The following is a 23,077-nucleotide window of genomic DNA, read 5'->3' as shown; positions in this document are numbered from 1 at the left end:
TCCTGACTTTGAGTCATATCAAGCCTTACTGAAATGACATATCAGCACACACCATCAAAGCAACTTCCCATTATTTATTCATTATCCTTTAAACACAGGCCTATCTATGCTGCATTTCCAACGTACTTTGGCTCCGATAGCGCTCCAATTAGACTGTTTAATAACGTTGGGCATATATCATCTGATGAAACCGCTTGTGTATTCACCTGGAAGCATAGCCGGCAGGAAAAGAATTCAAATCTTCTGTCACGCTTTGTGGATGCCCATTGGCTGAAAAGATCAAGCATGCCACTCAAGGTGGTCCAAGAGATGTTTTTTCCCCCAGTTCAGATTTAATTACTGCCTGGTAGACCTTAACTCAGATGTCAGGCTTGACTTGATGCCTCATAAAGCGCTGAAGGGCAAACTGTCTCTCATCCACATCTTACGGACATTATCTCCCTCTAGCCTTCTCCCTATCCACCTTAAAACTCTTCCCCCCCTCCACATTTTTCTTTTGTGAACAATGGAAGAAATGGTGCGGGTGGGCTCCGAGGGGAAAACGAAGGAGATTGACAGTCATGAGGCGTCTGAGGGGTGGGTGTTTGAAGGCGCTACACACAGCGCCTGTCATGGTTGGTTATGCATTGTTGTTTCGGCACACTTGTCTGAAACCATTGCGTGATTTCTGCGTTTAAGTGTCATGGCGCATCAGCCGGAGCGGCTGAGCGGAGATAAGCGGAATGATTCAAGTCTGGCTGGGCTGCGGGCTTTGCTGAGGGATGTGATGATCTGGACTTGGCTTTGCCAGCCAGCTGGCTTGACCAAGCAGCAACTGAGCAATGCTGCACCCTACAGGACAGAAGGTCAAAAACAGGCAAGTTGTCAAGACTGTCTAGGGCAGGAGTATTGAAAGCAGTTCATTACTATGTTTACTAGTTGTATTACAAAGATTCTTTTAGAAGATCCACTTTTGGTTCCCTAAAGAACCTTTCATATGAGCTTTTCTGAAGGGACCATATTATTATTTTTTTTTTGCATTAATTTGTGTGGGCTTTTGTTCCAAAAACAGAGTGATTTTTTCCAAGACCATGTTGGAATTTAACAGGCCATCTTTGTTACTGTGCCTTTGAGACTGATATACTGATATACAGTTATATGCAAAAGTTTAAACACCCCTGTGAAATTAAGGTTTCATTGATTTTTTAAGTGACAGGAGCAAACTTAAATACGATTCTGCAAATTTAGTGCAAAATTTTAATTTTTTGTTGAGTTTAATATGTTGAGAAAAAAATACAACATACAAGGTGCCATAACTTTTGCACAGACTACATTTTATGTTTTATTTTTTCCCCAATATGTTAAATTGAGCAAATAATCAGTAATAAACATTTGTGTATTAAAAGGTCCAGAAGTGTGTTCTCTGAAGAGGATGTATTAACTTATTTTCACTTAGAAAATCAACAAAACACAAATTGACCAGGAGTGCCCGAACTTTTGCATAAACAAGCTCTGTTCTGATTGACTGCCCAGTGACTCGTTCAAAAAGCAGTGTGAGCTGAAACACTCTGTTTAATCTCAACGCGACTGCAGGCTGAATATGTGGATATATGTAAATATAGTGGTTTTGGTAACATCACAAAAACAATACATTCAAAATGGGCTGCTTTTGTACCTTAGTTTCCATACAGACAGGAGAGCGAATCATATATTTTTAAACTCTAACAGTGTTTACATGCATCAAACTCTTTAATAAAAAAACAGGAAAACTTGTTTTCTCACAATATGGGCCCTTTAATAAGCTTTCAGCAAATACTTTTCCATCCATTGAGAGCTCTTTAAAGGGCCCATTTCTTACATTTTCCCTGTATTTTATTTTTTTCCTCTGAGACCCACTTTAGATATTTCTGTGGGTTTATGTACCAAAAAGTAATGGCTACATGACCATTTTCCATCCTCTGTTCATTTCTTAGTCTTAATAACTTGGCCTTTAGGAGCGTATATGTAAGTGAACTCAGATCTGATTGGCTGCCTTGTATTGTGCCTCATTTAAAATGCAATCCAGGCTGAAACATATAATGTTATAATCCTCAATGTGAATGAGCGGCACTAAACTGCTGTAGGCTAAACAGGTGGATATATGCTAAAGCACTGTTTTTTTGTGACATGACCAAAGCAATGGATTCAAACAGGCTGTTTTGGGAGCTTAATTTCCATATATGAACTATATCAAGTGTGATTTTAAAAATGATGATTTTTTTTTCAATAATATGGGCCTTTCAAGGAACCTAAAGAGGTTCTTCTGTGCCACAGCTCCAAAGAACCCTTTTTTGGCGTCTTTATTGTTTGGTGTGTAAAGGAGGAAAATCACCAAACTGTGCTGGGTGTGAAAGGTACAGACTCTCTGAAGTCAGAGTTTTAGACACATGTGAAACCTAGAAATAGCCCAAAAATTATTAACATAATAACATATATATTTCTTCAGTATGCAGGTCCTCCAAGTTTGATATCAACCCAACCAGTAACAAAACAGCAGAGATCCATGTTGTATCATGTTAAATGCAAATGAGTAATTAGCCTGAGCATGTGAAAAGCACATTAGATAATGGAATTTTTCAAAACACATCCTGGTAATATCCTCATTGTATCCATCTGCATGTTACATTTGCCCAATAATGATAGCCAAATTTAGAATTGTGTAACATGCGCGTCTGTTGGCACATTTAACTTCAGTAATCAGGTGCCATTGTCAGAATCTTGTAGTGCCAATTGCTGCTTAGCTGCATTCATTAGCACAGAAAAACACCACACAACATGCCAGCAGATGCTTTTATTGGTCAGGCGAGACACAAATGTTCACAGACTGCTTTTGTGAGGTTGAGAAGTTTGATGAAGATATACAAACCAATGCTATTCAATTTGTTGTTGCTCACGGAACCTTATAGCTTAGCCCCATTAGTTAGCATTTAGCATAATCCAAGGACTTGTGTCTTCCCCTCCCCTTAATGTGCTGGTGTGTTTTTGACTTCTCTTTTCATTGAGAAAGGTCTCAGGGAGCAATAAATAGTGATGGTTAGTTTGTTCGAGATTAACTTCGAGATTTCCCACCATCATGGGAAAATAATAATCATGAATGCTACACTTTTTATTAGAATATATGCTGTACTCAGCACAGTGTCTACATGGTTGTCGGCAGAGCTCCTCGGCTGGCTTTATGCGGTGTAATGTTAATGCAAGTGTAGTTGTTTGAAACCTACATGAAACTAAATTGCAACTCACTTGAAACTCGTCTAGATTTTGTGAAAAAATAAAATGTCAGTGCATAAGCCATTGATTTCACTGGATCAGTGGACAAGAAAATAAAATAGAAGATGGTTTATTGAGTGGTTGGTAGTTTTCACTTTGTAGGTTTCCTGAGCCATGACAACAAACATTTTCAAAGCTAAATGTAGCTGTATTAACTAGCCAGCTAATACTAACAACTGTTTAAACAGCTGCTTGTGCCACTGCTTATTCTTCTTTAACCTGCTTTTTATTTTTGAAGGCTTGTTATGCAGACAACAGATAAAAACTGAAGTATGTAGTAAATGATTTTAGACAGTTACATGAAAATTATGTTGCAGGCAACTCACAACATGCAACTAGCTGCATGAAAATTTCACCATAGAAAGCCAGCCTTACTTACTAAACTCTAAAACTGTGCTGCATTGTACACCATATAATCAGATCAGTCATAAGACCAATTTAATTATGTAATATCTTATTTAGTATTCTGTCAGTTCTACAGTACATGTTGGAACTGCATTAATACATTTGATTGTATTTCGATTATTGATGAAGGAAGTTGCAAGGTCACAGCCTGGTCTGTTCCAATATCCCCGCTGCTATATTCCACATTCCCACAGATGGATAATATACCAAGGCCAACTAGCTCATTGCAATCTGGTCAGCAGAAAGCACATGCAGTTCAGCGTCCATCACTTTAACAACTGATGACAGAATTGAGATTGTGAGATTTTTATCACATTGTACATGTAATCACTGTTAGAATTGCCAATTATTTAGCTGTGTGGAGTTTGTACACCAGTATGGGAACATGCAGGAAGGAGAGAAAGAGAGAAACAAAGAGGGGATTTGGAAAAAAGAGGGGATTTGGCAAAGTTTGCTGTATGTTACAACATGAGGGCTTTATACAAAAACAATAATTATCATATATATATATATATATATATATATATATATATATATATATATATATATATATATATATATATATATATTTATGTATACACTTGTACACCTAGTCATTCATGCAATTAATCAGCCAATCATGCAAATATGAGCCAGCAGCTTGGCATGATTTGAGTATTTCTATAACTGCAAACCTCCTGGAATTTTCACACCAGCGTCTCTAGAGTTTTCTCAGAAGGGTGCAATAAAGAAAAAACATCCAGTGAGTGATGAGAGAGGTCAATGGAGAATGGTCAGACTGGTTTGAGCTAACAGAAAGACTATGGTTACTCAGATAACCACTGTCTACAAATGTGGTGAGCAGAAAAGCATCTCAGAATGCAGGCACAACTAACCTTGAGGCGCCTGGGCTACAACAGCAAGACCATGTCAGGTTCCACTTCTGTTAGCCAAAAAAAGAAAGCTGAGGCTACAGTGGGCACAGGCTCACCAAAACTGGACAGTTGTAGACTGGAAAAACATACCACAGATACCACAGATGGTAGGGCAAGAATTTGCCAACAGCATGAATTCATAGACCCATCCAACCTTGTGACAAAAGTCCAGGCTGGTAGAGGTGGTGTAATGGTGTGGGGAATGTTTTCTTGGCACTTTGGCCCGTTAATACCAGTCAATCATTGCATGAATGCCACAGCCTATTTGAGTATTGTTGCTGACCGTGTGCATCCACTCATGGCCACAATTTACTCATCTTCTAATGGCTACTTTCATGATAATGCACCACATCATAAAGCAAAAGTCATCTCAAACTGGTTTTATGAACATGATGATGAGTTCAGTGTTCATCAGTGGGCTTCCCAGTAACTGGATCTGAATCCAATAAAACACCTTTGGGATGTGGTAGAACAGGAGATTCACAGCATCAAAGTGCACCTGAAAAATCATGTCAACATGGACCAGAACCTCAATGGAATGTTTCCAACATCTTGTGGATTCCATTTCACATAGAATTGAGGGTGTTTTGAGAGCAAAGGGAGGCCCTGCACTGTATTAGGATTGCGTTCCTAATAAAGTGCTCAGTGAGTGTGCGTATGAATTATGCATTAAAATGAAGAACCATGCTAATCTGGGACCAAAGTGTGAATTACACCAGTAATAACATTTCACCAGCTAAATTAGCTGATAGCTGGCATCATATATTCAGGTAAGACTCTACACAAGTAACCTACAGAGACTGAATGGAGCAGAATGAAGCTTTTCACACTCTGAATGACTTTCCTTATATCTTAATTGTCTAGTTACACAGAAATTTTGAAAAATCAGTGTAAACCCCTTTTAAACTGTTAATTAAAGGGGTCAACCACCTACCCCACATCCCACATTTAATTGTATGTAAGTGTTTGGAGGACTGCCATGTATTATAATATGATGGATTTATAATATAATATGGGGTGCTATTTGACCATTGCTACTTGTAAGGGTCAGGAATGTACTTAAGCAACATGTTTATCTAACGCTATAAACAAATTTGTACTCAAATGAGTATGCATGTATATGTGTGTTCGGAGGAGGTGTTTCATAGTGGTGTGTGGACTCATAACTCTATAATCCCTAGCCTTGAGCTAGAGAGCCCCCCCTCCCCTCGTTTCATCACTCTCCTCCTCCCTAACCTTGGGAGACAGCAGATAAAGCTGTCACTCTCTATGCTGGTCGAGGGGCGGGGCACCTGATGAAGAGCTCACACTCACTGCCTGGAAAGAAAACACAGAGAAGACCGTGTTAAGACCCTTCTCAAGGCCACTGACTCTTTGCCTTGTGATCGTTTGCAGCGCTGCTTCGACTTAGCCTACAGTTTGCTTGTGCTAAGCTGCTCAAACTGTTCTCCCTAATTATTATGATAATAAGCCTTGCATAAAGTTCTGTGCTGTTTCGGAAGAGAAAGCTGTAGCACACCTTGGCAGCTGCACCTCCTTTACAGCTTAACTCAAATAAGAAGGAATGTTTACATATAATGGAGTGTTATGAATGAACTGCAATTGCCCTGATTTTTTTAGAGCCATTGTTATTAATGTGTGATATTTGTGAAAGTGGTAACTTAGGAAATTGTCTTTACATTGACCTGTCCATGCTTCACCCACAAATGAATTCTTTCATGGCAACTGTTACAATGTTGGATGGGCTTTACGTGCTGTTTGCAAAAAGCCCATTCAACCTAATGAATTTAGGGTGGAGTTTATATTTGCTATATAAATAGAATTTCTAACTCTACTTAGCTTTAAATTTACTCTACTGAGTTTCTAGTTTAAAATGATCCACTACCCAGCTGGACTATGTTGGTGTAGCTAAGTGAAACCAGGGAGGTTGGTAGCAACAGTGAATCCGCCCCCCCATGCTATCTCAATAAACCTACACTCAATCTGTCCTAATGGTGCAATCCTTAACATAAACAATATAAATATCATCTGACATTAATAATGTATTCCCAATGTTGGTATCATGGCAAAAACTGAGTTTTGTTCTATTGTTCTAATTAGGCTGAATGTGATTCCAGCCTCACAACAGTCAGTACAAAACAATGCATTTCTGGGCAGAGCATGGATAGGTCAATTGTTTGATCTTGTTGTTTTATCAATCATTTTGGAGCATGACACTGATGATAAAACGGGGAATTTTCTTTCAGCAGAAGAAACGAGGGACTGTGCGCTATTTGTTTGCACAAGTTTATAATTCTGTCTCCTTCCTGCCACCCCCATTTTTATTGGCCAGTTTTTCTTCTTTAATTAATTAAATTATTCAACACTTAAAATAAGTTCAGTGTCATTTTTTGTAAAAAAAAATATATAAGCATGGTATGGCATTTTTCGATACCCTATATTTACAATAAAATGGTCACTAAAACACAGATAAAGCATTTGGCTTTTTACAGTAAAAGGATGTCCAAAACAGAATAACTGATCATGCAAAAAAGGTGGGATGGCTCAATTCTTAAAGTGGGAAAATGGTTAAAAATTAGAAGTACCAGTTGTTTGGAAAACTGGGAAATTTATAAACAAACATGATGTATACACATAATGTATGTAAACAATAAGCACTGTTTACAGTTGTTGTTAACTGATAGGGCCTGTCTATTCACTTATTTGTACTACCATTTATGAACATTGTGATGCGGAAATTGAATGTCACTGATATATTTATCATTGGTGAACTGTTTTAAAAAAGGTTTGCTTTTTTTCTACTTTAGCATACACAAAAACAGAAAGTGGTCTCACTTCTGTAAGACATCTGCAGCACGTTTGGTCAGATTCAGAAGAAGGACTATATCAAATTCAGAACCTGTGTTGCCCCTACGCTTTTTGGTTGACAGATGTGATGAGAGAACAACTAAACAAACTGGAATTAGCTGGAAACTTTGCAATTTTGCAATTCAACAAGCAAGATGAGCTGTGAAATGCTTTACAGACTGAATCGAAATGACATTTAGGTTAATCTGGCATGTAATGATAAAGATAAGCTGAACCTGATCTAGAGAAATTTCATAGCTCTATTCGTAATGCAAAAGGATACGACTTTTTGGCAGAAAGAATTGGCAATATTAAAGCACATCTGATACAATGTTCAAGGCTCCTCTGCTTTACTTTTTTCTTTATTTTGCAGAACTGTTGTATAAAGGCAATATACCATCAGAAAGAATGTGTTATCATGAATAACATAATGGCTGTGATGATCTACGTCACTCGCAATAACACACCCCCTCTCGTGTTCTACTGCCTAAATCAACTGCAACTCGCAAGTAGTTGTCCAGCCCATAATGACTCATAAACACCTGAACTGCACATTTTTGGATGCCAGTACATTGCTTCCCGTCGTTGCTGCTACCTCACATCATAGCCATATTTTTCTTATTTATGAAGGCTCCTTTCTGTTTGCATGGGCCTACATTGGACTACTGTGGTGTATTCTTCATCCACAGCAAACTCTGCTCTCCTGAGGCTGAAGTAAAGTAAATTATGACAGAAAGCTACTGCCAATAGTAGAACAATGTGTTGAGGTTTGCCGGAAAGTTTGTCGGTGCAGGTTGACAGGTTATGGCAGTGGTGGAGGAAGCTGCGCCTGAGCCCTTCATTTCCCTAATCAGCCAAATGACAGCACAGGCAGGTGGCGGCTGCCCAGGTCACGACCCCCCGTGGTGATGGATGTGCCGTCAGTGAGGAGGGTAAGCAGCTACTGCAGCTACCTGTCACACTCACACATACACACACGGTCGCCTGAAGTGTGCTGCCCTGCACTGAGCTGCGGGCAGATGTTCATTTGTCCTTTTTAGAAGCATTTCATAGATCATCTGTTGAAGAAGAAAAGAGCAATATATAGTTTAAACCTTTAAACTTTAGTCTTACTATTCGCTTATTGCAATGATGGCTTGTCCCAAAGCAAATTTACATATTTTTCTACTAATCCCCGCACAGCAGGAAATTCTATCTTAGCCAGTGAAAACATCACAAATCTTGCCATAATATCTAATATTTCTCATTATGAGGTTGTTGTATAAATATTCTAAGATTATTTAACTTATTTCCAGACATTAAATTATTTTAAAGGGTACATTTTCTACATTTTACCCATTTTACCCCAAAATAAACAAACAAATAAATATTTTCCTCCTGAGGGCCACTCTTACATTTGTGTGGTTTTATGTTCTGTCATAATTCAGTTTTACATAACAATTTTCTCTTTATCCCTCAGAATTAAGCAGGGTTTTTTGTTAATGTGTCTTTAAGATTGATACATGTAAACAAGCTCTGTTCTGATTGGCTGTATTGTCCTGTATTGTGCCCTATTCAAAAAGCAGTCTCGGCTGAAACACTCCTTATAATTTCAGTATGAATGGGTGGAGCTGAATTTCTGTAAGCAAAATAGAAGAATAAGGATGAATATTTAACAATCTTTACACACATCAAACTCTTTTATTTAACAAAAAGAGTGCAGTTTTCTATTATATGGGCCCTTCAAGTAATTTTATCCAGGATTTTTTTTTAATTCCATTGGCAGAAAGATTCTATTGTCAGAAGCATTATTTCTTGAAACAAACACAATTATCTGCATTATTTCTTGAAACCAGTGAAATTATCTGCCAATAGAATAAGACACTTTCACGAGATAGAATTATGTAAAATAAGGACAAAGTGTCTAGAAATATGTTAAATGGCATTGTAATAGTGTTATAACAATCATACAATGAGAAATATTAGATACTTTGGCTAGATTTCACTTGGTAAGATATTTATTTTTGCAAATGTAGTCGATCAGCCAAGACAAGTTCAGTGTCTGAAGTTCACTTCTTTAGTTCTGCACTAGAGGCTGATTTAGTAATGGTCACTTACAGCTACTAGCATAGCATAGTCATGCTGTTTGTCTCTCTTATTGCAAAGTATTGCCTCTGTTTTGTCAGTACGTACCAAGCCTTTTTCTGTAGTTTTGTTCTCTTGTCAGGACCCTGTTTTGTCTATTGTTGTTGATTCTCAGATTTAGTCCTTTGGCTAAGGTTTTGACATGGCCTGGTGTTACCTCTACTCTTTTGGATCATTCTCCTTTTAATAAACCTTATACTTTATTTTACATCTGCGAGTGTCTGGTTTGTTTACCCAGTGTAACACAAACTGAGTATCTAAATCATTACACATTTGCCTCAAACCTGATCTCAAATAGACTTGCTTATGCGGTTTCTGTCATTGCACAGACAAAAGTGTTGCATAATTTAAAACTGTCATGGCAGCTAACTTGAAGCGTAAAATTTCAAATTTCTGTACTTTTTCCCATTTCTGTACATTTCAGGATTTCATGCAGTGTCAGCAACTACATAAGCAAGTCTATTTGAGATTACTTAAAGGGGAATTTTTCAAAATCTGTGCAGTGTAAAATGATCAAGATGAAAACAAAGTCATTCAGAGTAGTTTGATGTGAAATGTGCCATTTCAGAGAAACTTATCAAGTCAGAATTGTTCACAGTGGTGGTGATAGAAACCAGACATCTGAAGAGATTAATGCCTCTAAAAGCTTCTTCACAGAAAGCCATTACATAAAATGCTTATAAATATGTTAATGTCTGAGTTACTGTTTTACAGTTTTGCAATAAGGCTTTGGACAAAAACATATATGTTTTGCTACATTCATGCCAGAGAGGTACATGCAGGGTGTGGTACGGAAAAATGGCTACTAATGAAAAGTTATTGTTTGAAATCGACCACTATTTTACCATCCTCAGCATTACATTTTGTGGTGTTGTTACACAGCATTCCTGCTTTGTACTTAGCTCCCTGCTTCATTACCGCGAAGACAAAAAATAAGCAAATCTTTGTCCTAGCCTAACTATGAAGAGCTGCTAAGCAGTGTCTCTTTCTATTCCCTATGGAATTTTGTTGTAAGGTCCTGCTCAAACGTTTAAATGAATTAGCTTTGCCATCTTGGTGAACAACATACTCCTTCTGTGTTCGCTGAAAATGTCCTTCAGTTTTGAAAATTAGTTTTCACACGTTGCTGTGCTTGCTCCATATGATAATCTGAGATTCAGTGCTGTCAGTACAGTAGGCTTTGCTGTTAGACTGGAATGATATCTGTTCAAAAGGTGTCCACGTTTCTTGTCCAGATTGGCGAATCTGTTCTGCTAACTCTGAAGAAGCTAATGCTAGCTATGTGGACGGATTAAGCTAAACTTGAATTAACTTTTTTCTATGGTTGTTTTTAACGACTGGACTGTTACAATTTGCAGGGACACAGGGCTAATGGATGGTGGTTGGAATGGTGTAGAAACTAGACATTAAACATTGAGCTAAGATGACGAGCTGTGTTCCATCAACAGAAAATGAACCAAACTGGGCTCACATCAGGCAATATTGACTGAGATGTCTGATTGGCTTGCTCAGCTATAAAATCCATGTAATTAATGTGAATGCAATCTTTCAGACGCAGAATAATCTTTGAGATGCAGAATAAATAAGTAAAAATAGTTTAAATTGCAAGACAAACAACACAAACATAAAACTGGAGGGGCACAGTATTCCATCCCCCCTCATGCCCAGCCGTGGCGCAGGCCTGCTTCCAACCACATAGCTCTCTGTCATGGTAGCCACAAACACTGAACAGAGCCCAACATGGAATGATACATTTAATACATACACACACTTTAGGCGAACAGCAACAATAAATTTACAATAAATGTCTCTCCTACTATGAACTCAGCACTTCTCAAGGGCCTCCTCGCATGGCTGCTTTGAATGGCCATGCCTCTCGTGTGCTCACTGCAGCCGAAGCCAGTAGCAGGACACTACAGTATAAAAATTCAGACATTGGTAGGTTCACTGGTGGTTTTGGACAGCATCCAAAATGGCTGTATTTGTGTTGTGAACATTGAAACATTGGTCAGATCAGAAATCAATGGAATTTCTCTTTGTGGAAAGGTTTGAGGTAAGTATGTGATTTAGACATGCACTTGCATTTACAGTGCTGAAGCGTGGCTTACATTGCCTGTCAGATACATTTCTTATAGTTACAGTGCAAAAGTAAAGAAGCAAACAAACCATAGCTTGGCTGATTGACCCCATTTGTAGTAAGGGGAAAATTGTGATAATTAGATGTTTGGTAAAAACATTACTTTTATCTTAAAGACCTATGATTAAGTAATTACTATGCAGCAAATATATACAGTATCAAGTTGTGAGGTTAAGTTAAGGGCTTATAGAAACAACAGTTGAAGTTGTATAATATTAGTTAACTCATATCATACATACACTTCTGTGGGAAAAAAATATAATGGTTTTTACTGATGGTTTTGGCCTGGTCAGAGTCCAGATTTAAACCCTATAGAGAATATTTAGTCTCACATTAAATACAAACTAGCTATGCAATGTTTATCAACTGTTTGAAGCCATCAATGCTGAGTGGAAAAACACGCTTCTTTTCACAAAAGGCTGTCTGCAAATTTACACACAAAACTTCAACATTTAAAGAAATCAAAGTAAAAAGCTAACTGATATTAAATTACTTTATCTATTGGTTTAATGCTTAAGACCATTAAAAGCTTTGTTTTGCATTTTTTCTTTTTTTGCCCAGGAGTATATATTCTAGCTACATCCTTTCACCAGGTTCCAAGATCCACAGCAAGCGTAAAAGATAAACACTGTAATTTACATTTGGAATGTGCTTTTATGTAGTTCCGAGAAACTTAGCCCACATATAATCTTCTGAGCGGATCAGTCAACCAAGCTCATATGCATCAAATCGAGTGGGGAAACACTTTTTCATCTGTGAAATCTGTGATAACTCTCCAATCTAATTGGAGGACTCGGGGAGCTGCACTCCTTGACATAAAAGAAATGAAACACATCAATTTTTAATCCTCGTCTCCATCTTAGTGCGAGAGATATATTGAACAAGAGCTGGATATAGCCTAAGTTACCAATTCATTTCAGGACCTGCTATAATAAATTCTTCATATCGTGCCTAAAATTACCCAAAAACAGAGCAATGGAGAAGGTCAGTGTTTTATAATATGAGCCAGCGTCTTGGACTTGCATTTGTAGGTGTAAGCTGGTTTGTAGGTTTTCTTCATAAACATCATAAAGGAAGATTATTTTCCCTTTCCTCTTTTCCACTTTTTAATGCTGATTCTCTCTCTGTAAATGTGTCATACACTCCTAAAAACACAGATGCAAAAAGGGTTTTTTGTGAAGTATTGCTAGAAGAACCTCTTTCGTTTCCATAAAGAACCTTTTAATGGATGAGACATGCAAGTGTGGGGAATCTTTTAAGCACAGTCACATAATATAAATGTTCTCTACCAATATTTCTCAGCACCTTTGCATTATGTGCAGGTTCTTTAAGCTTTGAGAAGGTTCTTCACACTTGCACATCTCATTTACAAAAATCTTTCTTTAACCACTGCCATAGAAAAGCAAATTTTGGTTCCCTACAGAACTTTTCAATGTAAGCTTTTCCAAGTTTAGATAGCCATCACCTAACGCTAAGGATCTATAAGGCATTATCCTAGAACCTACAATAAAGTCAAGGTTCTTTAAACTTCAAAAAAATGTTCTACACACTTTCTCAGTTACAAAAATGGTTCTTTAACCATGGACATAGAACAGTGACTTTTGGTTCCTTATTGGTTACTTTTCAATGAGTGGTTTCTTTATGTTCTTTAAAGAACCTTGCATTGAAAGGTTCTTCATTTTATTATTATTCAGTTCCGTAAAGCCAATTCTGACTACTGGCGATTATACGGTTTCTCCAGAGCCTTCTGTTTGGGTCTTTAGGCTTCTGAAAGGTTCTTTAGGGATCCAAAAGTAGATCTTCTGTTGTGTTGCTCCAAAGAACACTTCATTGTTAAGAGATAAGCATGTATGGTATTTAATAATATCTGAGTGGCTCCCCAATATATGTCTGCTTGAGTTGTCTGAGCACTTGGCATTTACTGAACTAATTTCATTTGCCTTGATTGTGAGTTACCCAAAGATAAATTAAACATAGCCCAGCCCAAGTCTCCAGTGCTCCACTCCTCAATTATTTACTGTGCTGTAAATTTGACTCAGCAGACTGTTTTCATGCCACGCAAATGACTACAGAGAGGGCCAAGTGCAGCAGCTGCTACAGTAAATATGCTTAACACTTTTATCAGAGCTTCAGTGTGAAAAAAAACTCCATTGAAAGTTCAGCTTTTATCCATGATAAAGGAGCATTCTGGCCTAAAATCATGGTTTAATGTGTTTTTTGTTGTGTTCTGCAGCATTATATGCCTCAGTCTCATCAGTTTGGCAGAATACAAAATTTTAAACTGTTATCATGTTTTCATCCATCATTGTTCTTTCACTTCAGTACCCGGCTTGTATTATGGAAATACCTCACAGAACCACTGGGAATCCCTGCAGTGTCTCCCAATCTTGACTGTTAGTCAAGCCACTCAACTACAGGCTAATAAATACAACTTAGCTAGCATTAAGGTAACTCTCACATCAGTTGTTGAACAAAATGAACAAGAAAACTGATTCTGTTTTTATTTAACACAAAATCAGCACCAAGGACACGTTTTTTACCCTTTCAGAGAGAGAAAAGAAGCTAAACAGAGGTAAAATATCTAGCTAGCAAACTACCTTACGATCTATATCTTTTAACTTATTTCCCTTCTTATTTGATGAGTCAATTCTCTCAGTCAAGTAATCCATCCTCTTTATCGTAAAGATGGTTTGGTTACTATGGTTGCAATGAGATATTCAGCTTCCTAGCAGCAACATTAGCAGCTGCCAGTAGCAGCCAGCCGCCAAAAGGCCATGAGCTATTGCAATTATTTACTGGATTGTTATCTTGAGATAAGGAGTTAATTATCTTGCGACAATAAGATAACTTTGTTATCTTCAGATAACAAAATAATTAGCTTGTCATCTTGAGATCACAAGATAATTAACTCGTTATCTCAAGATAACAACTTTGTTATCTTGAGATAGCAAAATAATTAACTCATTATCTCAAGATAACCACTTTGTTATCTTGAGATCACAAGATAACTAACTCGTAATCAAGATAACAACTTTGTTGTCTTCAGAAAACAAAATAATTACCTCATTATCTTGAGATCACAAGATAATTAACTTGTCTCAAGATAACAGCTTTGTTATCTTGACATAACAAAATGATTAACTTGTTAACTCAAGATAACAACTTTGTTATCTTAAGATCAGAGGATAACTAACTCATTATTGAGATAACAAAATAATTAACCCATTATCTTGAGATCACAAGACAGATAAATTGTTATCTCAAGATAAAAATCCTGAAAATTATAACTACCTCATGGCCTCCTCAGACTTCCGTACCTGCCGTCTTGAAGATACGTCATCAGACAGGGGTTTTCCTACTCTTTAAACTGCAAAGTCTCACTCTACAGGCTACTATGAGAAACCTGTTTACAAAAGATGTGGTAAGACTATTTTCTTGTGTAATTTCAAACGCATTTTTTTCCTCTTTTTTTCTGTGGAATACTTGCAAGTGAGGTTTATATTGTGCTACAGTATACCCTGATAGCTCAGGGGAAAATGTGCTCTTCCTCCCTCTCCATAACGGAGATGAAAACAAGCTTTGCATGCAAAAAAAACCTGGTCAGCGTATGCTCCCTTTTTCATTCTGCCCATTCATCAGCACAGCACTCAGAGCTGCGTCAGAGAGAGGCTGGCACTTTTACAAATGCAGAACCGTGCAATGCCCTGGATTTAATTCTAAACCCATTGACCCGACACGTACGGGCCAGTGCACCTGAACTGCTGATTTTAACATCGAACCTGGAAGCGCTGTAAATGGCCAATTTTGCACCACTTTCAGTTGCCAGTGCATTGTAAATTGGGGTTTGATGGCGATATTGTGCTCCGCTCTTACAAGAAAACCTCTCCTGTCTCATTTTCCTTTGTGCTACAAACTGAAAGCTGACTGTCCCCATTTATATCCTCTTAGCATTTCATAGCTCAAGTATTATCAAATCACCTTCATCTGCAGCTGGACTCATAATGAGTTCTTTGAACCATATGAGGAACATTACTGGTGGAAGTATGCCAGTTCTGAAGTTTTACCATTCATACAGTCATCACCAGACAAATCCATAGACATCAACAATGATATTATCCAAATGTGATCTAGGTACTCTTTGCTCGCTCAGTACAATGTCTAGCTGAAGGAGAACACCAAGAGAATATTTACACTGAGCCATGATTGCAATCTGGAGGGGAAAAAGGCCATCATCTAATGTGTGGTATGGTGCTGGTGTTGCTGCTCCATCTAGGAAGGTACCATTCACATCACAACTTCATTACCAAATAGGTGCACCACAATGCAACTGCTAACAACAACAGAGCAACTCAAATTCTTCACAACATAGGACATTTGCATTGAGCAGAAATGAAGGGAGGAGAGGTGTTACCAGTGTTGCTCTCACTCCAGTTGTCTCCCCCAAGTATCTCAATCAAGTTGAGACTCTAAAAGATCCTGGATTCCTCTGTTAAGTAGAAACTCCTAAACACAGAAACTGAGATGCTGACTAATCATCTGAATGAGCTTGGTCAAGACAGAGCAAGTAGCAGGTGGGTCTTGGTGGATTGGCATTAAAAAACAAGAAAATTGGTGCAAATGTGCCAAAATGTAAATCAAGTAGCTTCATGTACAGGCACGGTGGTCTTATGGTGGTCTCTCTAGAGAATGGCAGATTAATAGTGCATCAGCAGATTGACTACAGTCAGTAGTAGCACGTATATGGTAGGTGTGCCTGGTAAATGCAGACAGAAAGTGTAAGAAGGTGCACCTAATAAACTGGCAAATTAGTGTTTATTATATAGCATGAATATGTATAATATTTCTCTGTAATATTTAAACAGACAAACAGTAATAACATCATCATAAACAGCAAAATTAATGAAAATGAAAATTATTATTATTGTTTTATGATTATGATTATTATCTTGGCTAATAATGAGATGACTAGCAAACAGTTAAATATACTCATTAAAATGTACTCAAGTAATGTTTTGAGGTATATTCCTGTATGCAGGATGAAACAGGCCAAATAAATATTTAAATACATTTGAAACAAAAAAAGATAAATGAATGCATGTTTTATTTACTGATGCACTTACATGTATTTATTTGTTTACCCACACATATTCAAATAATAACACTTTTACTCCTGCTCATAGATATTTGTGAGGAAAGTTATCAATTTTTACTCAGTTATATTTGAATAATTAAGACTTAGCTACTAATTTCTTTTTTTGGGTTTAATTTAATGATGTTAGGTTGGTGACACCTCAGAGATTTAGCATTTTATTTTTCTTTGTTTATTTTATTTTATTTTAGGTCAACAGTGCTTAAAAAGAGAAGAATATATCATTACACACTTAATTTCCTTCACCGGTGCTGGATTTACTAAGACACGTTACTGCAGTTCTGTAAGTTAGTTGTTGAAGGAGAATTTCATGGCGTTTTCAAAAACTCTGCATAATTAAAAGGATAAGACGTAAACAAAGTCTTTAAGAGTGTTTTGACGTGAAATGCTTCCTTCCAGAGAAGGTTACAGAGTCAGAATTGTTCACAGTAGTGGTAATAGGAACTAGATGTCCCTCTAAAAGCTGTCTCATAAAAAGTAATTACATGAAATAGTTGGGAATACGCTGCTTGATGCCTGAGACATTGCTTTATACTTTTGTATTTCTACTCGCGTTATTTTTGGGGAAGTTATTTTACCGATGTAACAATGTTTTTACTTGAATATGGGCTGCCCTCTCACCTCTGCTAATAACATCCATTCATCTCTGATCCCAGCCAGAAGACGGTTGGTACGTCACACTGTCAGAAAACTTCATTTCCCACAACCACTCGCGACTGTGTTACCCATGCTGCTGTGCTCCTTCCTCTCCATTCCAACAAGGTCGCTCGCTCACTCAAAGCCGCCAAGCCGCTCATTAGCGCGTTAGACCCCCAACCATGCTCGGACAAGCAGTTCGCCGGTTCGCCACCTCTGCTGTGCGCTCTTCTCACTATGCTGAGGGACCCGGGAAGGTAATTCACTACTATTAAACTCATAAAACTACGTTCTGTTCCTGCTGCTGTGGCTAACTAGCATTAGCCAGGCTAACTGCCAGGCCTCGCTCCGCGCTGAAGCCTCTTTGGAGGTCATACCGGCTGGATTTCCGAAATTAGCGTTAATAGTAGCTAAAAATGAAAACAAGAAGTTAGTAAACTTATGACAAAGCCTGTATTTAATAGGATCGTAGTTGAGCAAAGGATACGGTGGTAGTTGCTGAGTGTATTAGTTAGTTAAATGTTGGTCGTAAAGGAAGTAAGTTAACGTTACCCAGCTTGCTTAACAGGCTGCTTGTGCTCATAGTTTGGCTACTGTTAGCAAAACATTAGGTTGAAACTTGCTCCCTGTTTTGTGCCCAGTCATTGTTGAAAAGAGCTAAACATCACCTAGAACAAATACTCCATTTATAAATTAGCGTAATTGATAAATTGAACAGCGAACTCTCAAGGAAATATGTTATCTAGCTAGCTATTAGGCTACGTACCTTGGAAGCCAACGATAAAAGTTCATGCAATCCAGCTGACTTGAAATTTGTCAGAAAGATGAAGTGGACAGTAGTCAAACTGAGTCGTTTTTGAACGTTACATTTTTTTAAGCTTAGACAAAGGAGACAGAAACGTGTCGGCCGCTGCTACTGACGTTACTACATGAAGCTTTCAAGGTTATTATGGTAGCTTGTCATTTCGAGTACAGTCGTTTTGTGGCCTTTCATTTCAGTAGTGTTCTTTATTCAGCGTTACTCCAATTGCCAAGTCTTTTAAGTTTATTTTAAGTTACTCGTTCCCAAAGTCAGATTATCTCCCTAATGTAACACATCTGAGCAGCACATCAGGAGCTTGTTAAGATGAGGCAGGTGTGCTAGATCAGGGGGAAAAACACAAAGTGTAACGTTACATAGTCTGGGGTCCTCAGAACTGACTTTGGGAACCTTTGTATTCAGTGGTCAGGTTTTAATAATTCACATGAGCTTTGCATGAACTGTATGCAGAGGTGTGGAGCAGTGTCACAGTTTTGCATAGCTGAGGTCCTAAGTCAGATGTAATTCCCTTTTGCAGAACCTGCCTTTCTCTGTAGACAACAAGTGGAGGCTGCTGGGTATGATGGTGCTGTTCTTCGGCAGTGGCTTTACCTTCCCTTTCATTGTCGTCAGGCACCAGATCCTGAAGAAGTGAAGCCTTTACCTGTTTCGCATGGTAAATTTCTCACACATACATCCACGCTATACATGCATATTGTAGATATGTTTCTGTATGTATGTTTCATTGCTACTGGTTTAGGTTAACAATGACAATGTAGCATAACTGGAAAAATGTTTTTAAAAATTTAATGTACCTCTTCTGAAGCTGGGCATTTACTTTAGTGAGTGTTTAATCGAGTTCATGTGCTCAGGCAAGAAAACAACATGGAAAAGTGGTCTAATTTCAATTTACTGCATTTTTTTTTTTTTTGTTTGTTTTTGTAATTTGGCAAAAGCACACTGCATAGTAACACAGGGTATCAATTTTCAGCAGAGAATTCGTAATGTTTTCTTATTGGCTGTTTAAGCAACAGAAGTGTTAATCACATTTGTAGTCATTTTTAGTAGACTTGTTTCAGAATGTACTGAGCTGATTATTTCTACCTAGTTTGATGCGGTTAAAAACATATACTGCATGCATGAACTGCTATTGTCTCATATCTTTTTTTTTCCTCTGTGTTGTGTGTTACAGGTCATTGTGAATCCTTGCCAAGAACGGCTGTCTTCGTTTCTTCAGATGTGGTTCCCTAACGTTATTTGTAAATAAAATGACACATTACATATATGTATGTGTTATCATTTTCTCCCTCCAGAAGGCCTCAAATAACCAGTCTTCTTAATTGTTGGAACAGTAAACTTGCAGCCATAAACATCACTATGACTTCAAAATACATGGATTCATTTGTCTCATTAAAGTTCCTTCTTGTAAAATATAGCTTTTACGAGAGTAGGGTTTTTAACATGTAGGCTTACAAATGAATTTTATTATTTTAATGGAACCTTTTCTCAGTTTGTCTATGACTTGAATAATTGGCATTTTTAAGGAACATTTCCTCAAGTCATTTTTACACCATGCTTGCTTTTGCAGTAGGACTTTGAAGCGTTTAACACATTCATGACGCTGACATCTCCAGCTAAGCTTGTGTGTAATGGAAATGAAACAAGACGTTCCATAACAAGATAACATTACTACACAGGGTGTTTAAATGGGCCTGTCAATTTGAATTCAGATTGTGCTTCAAGAGAAGTTCAGCTGTTGCAGGCCTGAAAGCCTTTGAGATGGGTATTGTTTCCCCTCTGCATTCGCTTTTGCTCTGCTGTCGAATTTCAGCGAACAGCCCATTTCAGTTCAATTAACCTTCTACTGCCAGAAGCTATAAATATCCAAGAACTAAACAGCAGGGAGGGAGCCGATGAAAGTGGCAGGGTAATATTTGGGAAGTAAAGGCCTGTCATGTTGGGTATAGCTGTGCGCCTGTTTATGTTCAGGCTTTCTGTACCTGTTTTTTTTGGTCTGGTTGTTAAAGGGCATGAGCATACAGGTCATAAGAATAAGAAATAGGCCTGAAAAAAAAGGTAAATATTCAGGCCTTAGGGAGCTTGTAAAACCGACCGTGGTTCATGCTCTTGTGCTGTCTGTGCTAAAGCCTTAGGCTGCTATGGACTGAAGAACATTGGGGTCGAGCAGGTAAACCACTGTTTCTTTATTTGTCAACTGGAGAAAAAACCCGTCTTAAAAGTTATGTGCTGTTCCTGTGGACTCAGTCTGCATTTACTATACAGATTGATTGTGGCTACAGCCAGCCATTTGAAGGTGGGACAGCAGATCATGACACTGAAGAAATGTCCACGTTACACTGAACTAAATTTTGTGCAATGAAAATCCAGTTCTGTTTCAGTTATGTCCTTAATTTTTTTTTAACTTGTAATGACTTGTCATGTCTTATTTAAAGAAGACAAGTTATTTAGCTCTTAAAAAGCTTGTCATAGCTTGTGATATGGTAGAAGTACATTACCTTAATGCTTTTCCAGGCACTGTAATAATTACTCAGTGTAATGCAACAAAAACTGATTGTTTGGAAAAATTCAAAAACATTTTAAAGACAAAGACTACAATAGAGACAAGTGTCTACACCCTTAAAAACGAAAATGGTTACAAATTAGTTACTGACTTTAATATCTCGGTCAAGGGAAAAATTATATGTTTATTAATTTTACGTAAGGTGGAGGTTCGTTGAACTTTAAAATGGTACTTTAGGCTTAAATGTCTCATTTAAAACACACACATTTTCTAAGCCACTTATCCTCCTGGGTCATGGGGGCTGCTGGAGCCTATCCCAGCAGTCAATGGGTGGAAGACACCCTGCACAGGTCGCCAGACCATCACAGAGCAGACACACATTTACACCTAGAAGCAATTTAGCATCTCCAATTCGCCTGACTGCATGCTTTTGGAATGTGGTAGGAAACCTACACAGAAATGGGGAGAACATGCAAACTCCACACAGAAAGGACACTGGTTGCCCAGACAGGGATTTGAACCCAGGCCCAGTGCCGGCCCTCATTTAACAGTTATTTTTTTAAAGGATTATTTATCATTTAACAATTATTATTTTGTTTTTGTTTTTAGGGAAGGTGACCGAACTAGTGCTCAGGGCACACCAGACAGTCGTCACTGAATACCTGGTCTCTGGTGCACTAGGGGCTTGATTAGACCATAAATGCCTGGTGTGCCCTTGAGACTCATTCAAGAAACACTGCTATAGGGCAGTGGTTTTCAACTCCAATCTTGGCGACTCTTCTCAACACACCCAATCTCACTCGGGAAAGGTTTGATAATTATCTGACGGGCTGGATGGGGTATGCTGGAAACTCTGCAGAGCAGGGGCTCTTCATGACTGGTGTTGAGAACAATTGCTTAAGAGAAAAAAGAGTAATTCTGTACCGTCATTCCAAAGAAACCTTTTTGGTACCTTTGTTTTAACAGTGTATGGGGATGAATCAGGGAGCTTGAAAAGAATATATATGACAGCTCCAAAGAACAGCTGTCAGTTTTTACTTCAGGGCATAAAGGCTGGCACTCTTCTCAACTGACCGGCATGCCATCGTGATCCATCACTTAATTGAAATGTCACTGGGCCAAGTTGCTTTTGGTGCTGAGGGCAGGCACTTGTCCAAGGTGTGAAGTAAGTATACTCTGGCCAAGCCATTCTTCAAAAGAACAGACAGCCAGTCTGTACTCCTTTTTAGTTGAACTTCTTCTGTGTCTTTCATTGTTGTTCCTGCATAGTTCCAAACGAGAGATATCTCTGCTGTGATGACGTAGCTGATAAAGGTGGCCCTTTAACATTCATTCTAAATAGGTTATGTGGTCTTATGCAACCCTGAACACCTCCAAAAGTGGCTTGGGTGATCAGATCACAACGCATCTCCTAGTCACATTGTCCTCTTGTGATTGGACAACACAGGACGCATGTAATGCCAGGTGTAAACAGGGCCTTAGTGAAAGAGCAGGCATGGGCCAGATGGGCCCTGAGACAACCTGTTAGACACGTATTGAATGATAGCTTTATTCACAAGAATTGCTAAAAAAAACAGACAGCTTGAGGACAAACCTCATAGTCTTAAGAGGACTTACAATGTGCGAGCAGCATATCTAACAAGCTAAAAATGAATCTAGATGGTCCTTTTCTTGTTTGGTCCAGAGACCACAACCTCCATTATTTACATGAATGATCTGAAAGTTTGGCTTGTCTGACCACAGCACACATTCACACTGTACGTCAGTCCATTTGAAATGAGCTTGAGTCCAGATAGGTCTGTAGCATTCCTGGATGTCATTGACAAATGACTTCTGCTGTGGATAGTACAGTCTTAACTTGCATTTGTGAATAAGGCATCAGACATTGTTTACTGACACCTGTTTTTCATAGCATCACCAACACCGTGGCCAGTGCTGTGATGTCCATCACAGAAACATGCGGTATTTTAACGCAGTGGTTCACGGTCACGGACATTCATTTGTGGTTGTCGGCCTTTTCCTTTATGTTCTTATGAGATTTCTCCTGATTCTATTTTTAAACTGCTGAATTTTTTGCTGATATTTTTTTTTTTGCCATGCCTCAATCTGTCCTTGCTAATAAAGAGCTAGGCCTTTGCTGGATGCTCCTTTTATATCCAAGCATAATTGGATCACCTGTTAAAGATAGTTTTTTAACATTTCACAGTGTTCCTAGGGATAAATTGCAACTGTCCCAAGTTTTTTGTTAAGTGTTGCAGTC

The 23,077-nt window shown here is 38.2% G+C and overlaps 1 protein-coding gene across 1 annotated transcript; it reads left to right on the top strand.

The window, feature by feature from the left end:
- The first annotated feature begins 17,568 nt into the window (after window positions 1-17,568).
- On the top strand, window positions 17,569-19,581 carry LOC118827725 (cytochrome c oxidase subunit 7C, mitochondrial). The gene is made up of 3 exons (XM_036599162.1): window positions 17,569-17,754; window positions 18,835-18,972; window positions 19,489-19,581. The coding sequence occupies exons 1-2, from the start codon at window positions 17,680-17,682 to the stop codon at window positions 18,949-18,951; spliced, it is 192 nt and encodes a 63-aa protein (XP_036455055.1). The 5' UTR covers window positions 17,569-17,679; the 3' UTR covers window positions 18,952-18,972; window positions 19,489-19,581.
- The last annotated feature ends 3,496 nt before the right edge of the window (window positions 19,582-23,077 follow it).

Source organism: Colossoma macropomum, unplaced genomic scaffold (genome assembly GCF_904425465.1).
Source record: "Colossoma macropomum unplaced genomic scaffold, Colossoma_macropomum, whole genome shotgun sequence".
Classification (NCBI taxonomy): domain Eukaryota; kingdom Metazoa; phylum Chordata; class Actinopteri; order Characiformes; family Serrasalmidae; genus Colossoma; species Colossoma macropomum.
The sequence above is the reverse complement of the archived record's forward strand: the minus strand, read 5'-3'. Positions and strand labels throughout refer to the sequence as shown.